This window comes from Oncorhynchus nerka, linkage group LG9a (assembly GCF_034236695.1).
Source record: "Oncorhynchus nerka isolate Pitt River linkage group LG9a, Oner_Uvic_2.0, whole genome shotgun sequence".
Classification (NCBI taxonomy): domain Eukaryota; kingdom Metazoa; phylum Chordata; class Actinopteri; order Salmoniformes; family Salmonidae; genus Oncorhynchus; species Oncorhynchus nerka.
In genome coordinates this window covers 51682819-51692315 of record NC_088404.1, presented here as the reverse complement: position 1 = coordinate 51692315, position 9497 = coordinate 51682819, and the positions used below count along the sequence as shown (strand labels likewise).

Here is a 9497-nt window from a genome sequence, read left to right as displayed (position 1 = left end):
TGGACAACATAGAACAACTATCACCTTGTGTATGATTCTGGATCCAGAGTCAAGGACATTGATTTGAGTGACACTGCAGTGCACCAGCCACACTAGAACATTGAAATGAACATTGTAACATTGAGGCCGTATTGTAACAATATGCCGCCACACAAAATAAACACACAAAACCAAACGCAGAGAGAGAGAGGGAGGCTGGTCAAGCCACTTACAACTACTTAACCCTTGCATTAAAACCTTTACTGTTTAGTGTGACCTATGCTGGCATAACTGACACTCAACACAAGTTGTGAAAAATGCACCACAGCCATACAGTAAACTGCTCTCTATTGGGAAGTCTTGTGATATACAAACTTGTCCAAAGCAGGGGACAGACTTACATTTGAATAAAAAAACGATTTAGATATGAGGATTTGCATAAGAATAAATATGTTTTTAAACAAGTTTTAAAAATACTTATACAGATGTAGGTTTTTATGTCTGCTGTATAGGAAAAACAAATGTCAATTGCTGTCACAACTTTCTACTTGCAGTGCAGGGTTGCATTATGGGTGAAAAGCTAAGCTTGGCTTGACACTCACTTCTTCTGTCCTGTCTGCATGCCCTGAGCGGCACAAGAGTAGTTCCCGATCTGGCCACCAAAGCGAATCGCCATGGCGATGTCGCAGTCGTCCACGGCAACGACTGCCACCTTCTCATCTGATGGTCCGTGAGGAAAGCCAAGGCGTCCAATGTTGGGCTGGAAGGAGAAGGGAGGTCACATGACATTTAAGGAGACAGCAGCTACTAAACTAAGGCACGAATATCCAGAGAGAAAATTTGGCCTTTCAGCCATACATTTTCAGTACCATACTATTATCATATCATATTATCAACTGTCACTAATGACCCTCAGCAACAACCGCCCGGCCGTGACGGCGTTTACAGAGGAAGCAAACGAAGGTCAACTAAACCATGTTATGACACGGAATGATAATGTAAGCGATACCAACTGAAGGGAACTAACGGTAAATTGGCAGTTGAATATGTGCGGTTGTTAGACCTTACTGACGGTCGATGCTGATATTGGCTAATGTTTAACGTGATAGAAATAGGAAACAGAGAGTGCCCATCCCTGCAAGTTAAACGGCTGTACAATATGCATTCTGCATAACGGCACAGCGTTTCAGAAACTTGACTGTGGAAAAGTTGAAACGTTCCGTTTGCTGCCGTATGACTGGTTTCACATTTGTCTCCAGCGATTATAAGGTGAAATAGATCAACAAAAAAAAAAGTGTCATGTATATTTACCATTCTAATTATCCAAACGGATGTTAATTTAACTAGCTCTTATCAATAGCTCTTATTATGTTGTACATTACAGTGCATGAAGAACGATGTTATTTCTAATCGGGGGGGAGAAAAAAATAAAGTCAAAGCTTTTTCCACTATTCATGGTTTCCTCGTGCATAAAAGCGGGTGGATTTATTCGGGAACGAAGTCAGAAGGTCAGAATACGGCGCATTTGCAGACACACCACCACACATTCATTTATTCCATCTCCAGCTCAAACTAATAGCGGGCGAATAGCATGCTATTCTCATGCTTACGTTCAAGGTCAGAATCCTCGTAGAGCGAAAAGTGCATAAAAAAAGGGGAATTACGTTATTTTACGCCAGCTTAACTCGGGTCGGAATTGGCTCCTATGCGGATACATCTGTATGAGTGTGTATCTGTCAGTGTGTGCATAGGTGTTTGAATGTGTGTGTCTGGACCTTTGATCTCCTTCCTGTGGGGATGTGATAGTGCATGGGAGGATGACCAGTGGATGCCACTGCTGGTGTGACAACAGGAAGAGGTACAACGTTGTGGCAGCAGAGATAGTGGAACAAACCATTTCTGTATGGACCTCGATTTGTGCACGGGTGCATTGTCATGCTGATACAGCAATGAGCTTTCCCCAAATTGTTGCCACAAAGTTGGAACCAACAGAATCGTCTAGAATGTCATTGTATGCTGTAGCGTTAAGATTTCCCTTCACTGGAACTAAGGGGCCTAGCCCAAACCATGAAAAACAGCCCCAGACCATTATTCCTCCTCTACCAAACTTTCCAGTTGGCACTATGCATTGGGGCAGGTAGCGTTTTCCTGGCATCCGCCGAAACCAGATTCGTCCGTCGGATTGCTAGATGGTGAAGCGTGATTCATAACTCCAGAGAACACGTTCCCACTGCTCCAGAGAGCAATGGACGCGAGCTTTACACCACACCAGCCGACGCTTGGTATTGCATGCTCAGCCATGGAAACCTATTTCATGAAGCTTCCGATTAACAGTTTTTGTGCTGACATTGCTTCCAGAGGCAGTTTGGAACATGGAAGTGAGTGTTGCAACCGAGGACAGATGATTTCTATGCGCTACGCGCTTCAGCACTCTGCGGTCCCGTTCTGTGAGCTTGTGTGGCCTACCACTTCACGGGTGAGCCGTTGTTGCTCCTAGACGTTTCCACTTCAATAACAGCACTTACAGTTGACCGGGGCAGCTCTAGCAGGGCAGAAATTTGATGAACTGACTTGTTGGAAAAGTGGCATCCTATGACAGTGTCAAGTTGAAAATCACTGAGCTCTTCAGGAAGGCCATTCTACTGCCAATGTTTGTCTATGGAGATTGCATCGCTTTGTGCTCGATTTTATACATCTGTCAGCAATTGATGTGGCTGATATACAGTAGCAAATCTACTTATTTGAAGGAGTATACACATACTTTTGTATATAGTGTGTATAAAAACTACCAAAATAGTATTACGAGATACTCCTTGATATTGCCATATTTAGGCCGTATTCTATTCACATTATACCATATGTCATGACTTCCGCCGAAATCGGTCCCCCTCCTAGTTTGGGCGGCGTTCGGCGGTCGACGTCACCGGCCTTCTAGCCATCGCCGATCCACCTTCCATTTTCCATTGGTTTTGTCTCGTCTTCCCTCACACCTGGTTTCAATTCCATCAATTCCATGTTGTGTATTTAACCCTCTGTTCCCCTCATGTCCTTATGCTGGTGGACACCGCGCTTTGTTTGAACCATTCATTGATTGATTGATCTGTTTACGGTGGTTTTTATGTATATTAAACGAACACCGTTGTAAATCAGTTTTCGCTCTCCTGCGTCTGACCTCTCTGCCGCCAGTACGCACCCCGTTACACCATATCAAGGGTCAACAACAGGAACACAGTGACACTTGTTCCGTCTCTCTTTTCCACACATTCTGAACACTCATAAATCCACAGGGATAATTCAAGTGTGTTCCAAGTTCCTGTTCTCTAAGAAAGCCAAAGTCCAATACAAATATGTCTTCTCCAAAATGTGCCAAATGAGGTGAATAAGACAATTCCAAACCGCGTGTGTATGTACGTATGTGTGCGTGCATGTGTGTGCTGGTAATGCAGATGGTGCACGCCAAGGCCGTGAAGGCCAGGATGAACTAGACAAAACAACTAGCTGCTATATTCCTCTTTAGTACTAAGAGTGAAAGGTTAAGTCAAGGTTAACTTACCACAGCTGCGGGCAATTGTTATTTGATACAACATATGAAGTTAACAAACTATGACACCAATGAGAATAAGGGGCAGCGCAATCAGACATTAGTATATATGTTTAGTATATATGTTTATATATATGTTTAGTATATATATATGTTTAGATTTCCTCTCCGTGAGCTCTACAGACAATTGCTTTGACCTCATGGCTTGGTTTTTGCTCTGACATGCACTGTCAAATCAAAATCAAACCAAATCCAATGTTATTGGTCATATACAAATGGTTAGCAAATGGTTAGCAGATGTTACTGCGAGTGTAGCGAAATGCTTGTGCTTCTAGTATCCAACACTGCAGCAATATCTAACAAGTAATATCTATCAATTCAACAGGTGTGTGCCTTTCCAAATCATGTCCAATCAATTGAATTTACCACTGATATTGTCCCCTGGACTCCAATTAAGTTTTAGAATCATCTCAAGGATGATCACTGGAAACAGGATGCACCTGAGCTTAGTTTCGAGTCTCATAGCAAAGGGTCTGAATACTTATGTAAATAAGGTATGCATTTTTATGTTTGTATACATTTGCTGTCATTTCTCTTTGTCATTATGGGGCATTGTGTGTAGATTGATGATGGGGAAACAATTAATCCATTTTGGAATAAGGCTGTAATGTAAAAAAATGTGTAAAAATTGAAGGGGTCTGAATACTTTCTGAATGCACTGTATGTGGAGAGGAAGGCGGGTTGGGTATAGGGCAAATATTTCACATTCTGCTGGATAGTCACAAAGAAAACTCTGAATCAAGGTGCTCATTTAGTCCTCTTTCCCGATCAATGATGATATTTCAAAATCCTACAGGGGACAATATCAGTTCTAGCAGTAGCTTGACCCAGCCAGGACTTGGTGGTGTATGACAGACTAAATAGGTGATGGCTGATGTCGTAGTTGGACCCCAAGCCATTAATGGTCAGTAGGAGAATGACCCCACGGGGGAGGACAGGACAGTGTTTATGTGGCTCCACGGGGGGTGAATATGAATTGAGGAGAGGAGTAAAGTACTCCCTCAGCTGCCCTCATTGTCACAGGATAACACAGAAAGAAACCAGGCTAGGGGGGAAGGGTGTTAATTAATAATTTCAATACATCAACTCACACCCAAACAGCCTCTTATCAGGTAGTTATCTACAGACTGCTCTAGTTAGGCTAGTTTAACTTCTGATTCGAACATTGAGCCATTTGTTTGTAGAAAGATATTCGTATATATCTGTAAAGTTGATTGAAACCCTTACTGACATACTGTGCCACAGGGTTTGCCTAGGTTCAGGCTAATGCTCTTACAGATACATTATGTACAGTGCATTCGGGAAGTATTCAGACCACTTCCCTTTTTCCACATTTTGTTACATTACAGCCTTATTCTAAAATGTATTAAATACATTTTTTCCCTCATCAATCTATACACAATACCCCATAATGACAAAGCGAAAACAGTTCAAAAAATATTTTTTTACTAATTTATATAAAAAAACGAAATAACTTATTTACATAAGTATTCAGACCCTTTGCTATGAGACTCTAAATTGAGCTCAGGTGCTTTCGTCTCCATTGATCATCCTTGAGATGTTTCGACAACTTGATTGTAGTCCACCTGTGGTAAATTCAATTGATTGGACATGATTTGGAAAGGCACACACCTGTCTATATAAGGTCCCACAGTTGACAGTGCATGTCAGAGCAAAAACCAAGCCATGAGGACAAAGGAATTGTCTGTAGAGCTCCGAGACAGGATTGTGTCGAAACACAGATCTGGGGAAGGGTACCAAAAAATGTTTGCAGCATTAAAGGTCCCCAAGAACAGAGTGGCCTCCATCATTCTTAATAAATGGAATAAGTTTGGAACCACCAAGACTTTCACTTGAGGAACAAGCAAATGCATGTAGTACCCAGAAAAAAGGACAATTTGTTTTGCGTTGGGGTCAACCCATTTTATGTCTGTTTATGTGTATAAGGATAAAATAATGGATGTATTCACCAACATTTTGAATTCCTTTTTTTCATGATGAATTAATTCAAAATGTTGGTGAAAAACATCCACGTGACCAATAACCCGATGGTCACTCTGACAGAGCTCCAGAGTTCCTCTGTGTAGATGGGAGAACCTTCCAGAAGGACAACCATCTCTTGCAGCATTCCACCAATCAGGCCTTTATGGTAGTGGCCAGATGGAAGCCACTCCTCAGTAAAAGGCACATGACAGCCCACTTGGAGTTTGCCAAAAGGCACCTAATCGACTCTTAGACCATGCAAAGATTCAGCAAGATTCTCTGCTGATGAAACCAAAATGTAACTCTTTGGCTCGAATGCCAAGGTCACGTCTGGAGGAAACCTGGCATCATCCCTACGGTGAAACATGGTGGTGGCAGCATCATGCTGTGGGGATATTTTTCAGCTGCAGGGACTGGGAGAATAGTCAGGATCGAGGGAAAGACGAACTGAGCAAAGTAAAGAGAGATCCTTGATGAAAACCTGCTCCAGAGCGCTCAGGACCTCAGACTGGAACGAAGGTTCATCATCCAACAGGACGACGACGCTAAGCACACAGCCAAGACAACACAGGACATGTTTCTGAATGTCCTTGAGTGGCCCATTCAGAGCCCGGACCTCAACCTGATCGAACATCTCTGGAGAAACCTGAAAAAAGCTGTGCAGCGACTCTCCCCATCCAACCTGTCAGAGCTTGAGAGGATCTGTAGAGAAGAATGGGAGAAACTCCCCAAATACAGTTGTGCCAAGCTTGTAGCGTCATACCCAAGGGTGTAATTGCTGCCAAAGGTGCTTCAACATAGTACAGAGTAAACGGTCCGAATACTTATGTAAATGTCATATTTCCATTGTTTATTTGTAACAATTGTGCAAACATTTATAAAAACCTGTTTTTGCTTTTTCATTATGGGGTATCGTTTATAGATTGATGAGGGGACCAAAACGATTTAATACATTTTCGAATAAGGCTGTAACGTAACAAGTAGGGGTATCCTAGTGCATTCTCACATAACTGTGTTGTTTTCAAAGAAATCCCTGCCTAGAAAGATCTGGGTCCAGAAATAAGGATATGTTGAGATCTTCCTGTTTCATTACACAGGCCTAAACCAGATTGTCTTTCAAAACAATAGTACAATGCTCAAATAGAATCTCAATAATCCCTTCTCTTGTCTTTGTGAATACGACGGCCTCAACTTAACTCATCCCTGATCTTCAAAACGCCTCCAAACAAAGACTAGTGTGTCTGTTCCCATGACAATCCTTTAAAAATCTGAACTCTGTATGGAGTGGGGGGATAGTATGGGTTCCCTACTTGAATGACCTTTGATCTGTTAGATTGAGGCCTGTAGACTTATGAGGGCACTTCATTTCGGTTCATAATATCCTTATCCTACTGGTGCCCTAGTATCCTACTGGTTCCCAAACTATTGACCCCTCCCTATCTCTTTACCCTACCCCACCACACGCCTCATCACTTACCCTTCGGACAGGGACATGCATCATTCTATTACGTTCTGAAGAGAGGCTCCACATATCCAGGAAGTGCACTTACCTTGTTGTAGTAGTGTAGCTGTACTCTATGCCACTGGCCATCACTGACCCCTCCTAGGACAAAGGGTGATACTGTGGTTTTGACTTCTCCTACAGGGAAGGAAATAGGATATAAGAAACAGGAAATTGTTTAATCGACATGGAATCCCACTCCAACTGAGTTTGGCCATTTTCATAGATAGTGAACTTCCTGAGAGGAACTCTCTCTCACTTCTCATTCTTTCTTTAAAGTCACAAACCTGAGTCTGTGTTTTACAAAATGGCAGCCCTGTCACTTGGTTTGGTATAAAGCTGAGGGATTGGGCTGGGGAAGACTAAGAAAAACACAACCTTTTGGACCTCTGAAGAGGTCTTTCAATATCGATGCTACTCATCCAGAACACAATTATAGTTGAATGGTTAATGATTGTTTTTTTAGGATAATACCTCCATGGCATGAATTCCCTGCCAAACTCAACACACTAACACTAGGTGAACTGCACGATCACTGTTTACCCTCAATTTTCCCAGGTATCTGAGGGTTGGCTGCAAAAACTTTGACCCCTCCCTCAGCTGGTTAGAACCTCCCTGTTAATGAGATTTTGTATTTCACAGAGAGGGGGGTAGGAGAGAGAAGTGAAGCAAAGAGAAACAAAGGGAACAGAGGAAATTGAAGTCTGGCCATCTCTTCTCTGAACCCTTTATGTCCTCACCTGCTGAGAAGGTGAGCTGGATTTGTTCCTCGATGACCTCTAAGGCGATGAAGTCGTGCTTCTCGTTAAACCTTCCGTTATAAAGTAGTAGGACATTTCTCTCTCTGGTGGCAAACCTGCAGGTCATACAGGACCAAAGGTCACTTTGATTGTACAGTACAGTATATTATCAGCAGATGAAGGCTATGAAGAGGAGGGGAACATGTACAGGAGAGCTATTTATTGGAGCCATTTAATGGCCATTTAATTAGTCCACAAAGTGTGGCTATTTCTCTTGAGGTAACGCGAGAACAATATCAGTTGTGTGTGGGGAGGGGAGAGACATTGAGAGACAAATTAACCTAGGAAATGAGGGACAATAAGAGAGCAAAAGGGAAAATGGAAAGAATAATCATATTGGACTATGGACAATGAGAGGAGCAAAAGGGATTTGGAAAATGACGGAGGAAAGGAGGACTGGTGTGGACAGACATAGAACATAGGGCTAGTGCTAGGAGCCATGCTGCTGTGTGTCATTAACCCTGTGGCACTTAGCGGGTACAGGCACAGGAGTCAGAATCCACATGGCACAGGGCATCGTGACAGGAAACCATGATCAACAAAGCCAAAGGTCACTCTGGCTCCATGCATCCCTTCCTGTTTTTTTACCTTTGCCAGGGAACGTGAGTTGGGCACGAGAAAGAGATGTTTGACTACAGCCTTTACATATCCCACATCACCCCAGGCAGGCGCAATCAAACTCTCAAAGTATTTGGAAGAAAATGTACACTCTTTGAACCCAGATCCACATCTAACCACTGGATCAAACGGCTTGCTCTTCCTTCGCGATGCAGAACACAAATGTCATGGCTGATGTAGCAGCCCTGTGATTCAGCACTTCTGTGATTTCAGGTCCAGACGTGTCCTGTCGGTGAGACAAAGACGACGGGGCACTGCTTATTTGCATTGCCATGGATACAGCCATTACGGCTTATTACAAAGGTGTTGTATATGTATCCAGGCATGGCGTTAGATGTGTATCACTTGGGTGTGGATAGATGGCTCAGTACTATGTAAAAAAAAATAATTAAAAACTCCAGGTGTCCGTGAGAGAACCAGAGGAAGACACAAATGTACACCCACCGGAAAAAGTCACGCGTACACACGTTATTATGCAGACGTTATAAGATACTCACATGAAGGACACTGTGAAGTGGAACCTCTGTCGTAGCCCTCTGAACGTGATGAAGGACAGGCCGGGGAAGCTGCGGGTGCTCATTTCACAGTAGGGCTTCTGGTACTCCCCCGGGGGGCACTGGCACACGAACCCCCCCACCAGGAGATCCACACACCTGGCCCCGTTCTGACACACCCCCGGGATGCATCGGCCAGAGCGGGAGTTTACCTCACAATGCTCACCTGTAGGAAGGGAAGAACAGTACAGGTGGGCAGAAATATCTGCTGGGTATATCCTCGAGAGAGAGAAGGGAAAAAACTGTCTGGAGAAAGACAAAAGTTGGGGTAGGTGTGAAAGCAGTTGCACCTGTTCTCCTTTAAATCCTCCATTAATATTTTTATGTAATGAAGTGTCCAGGACGAAGCCCTCCAAATATGTTTTTTTTTTGTGAACAAGCTGAAACCAGGCAGGTTCACAGGGGACACAAGTTCAAATCCATTACCACACAACCTACAAGCTAGTCTGCATGGACAGAGA

The 9497-nt window shown here is 43.2% G+C and overlaps 1 protein-coding gene across 1 annotated transcript in view; it reads right to left on the bottom strand.

Moving 5' to 3' along the window:
- LOC115134479 (cadherin EGF LAG seven-pass G-type receptor 1-like) overlaps positions 1–9497 on the bottom strand; it is a 76008-nt gene that overhangs the window by 17106 nt on the left and 49405 nt on the right. Inside the window, 4 exon segments of the mRNA XM_029668495.2 lie at positions 582–739; positions 7114–7202; positions 7805–7920; positions 8980–9202. Of these exon segments, the coding sequence (XP_029524355.2) occupies positions 582–739; positions 7114–7202; positions 7805–7920; positions 8980–9202 (586 nt within the window).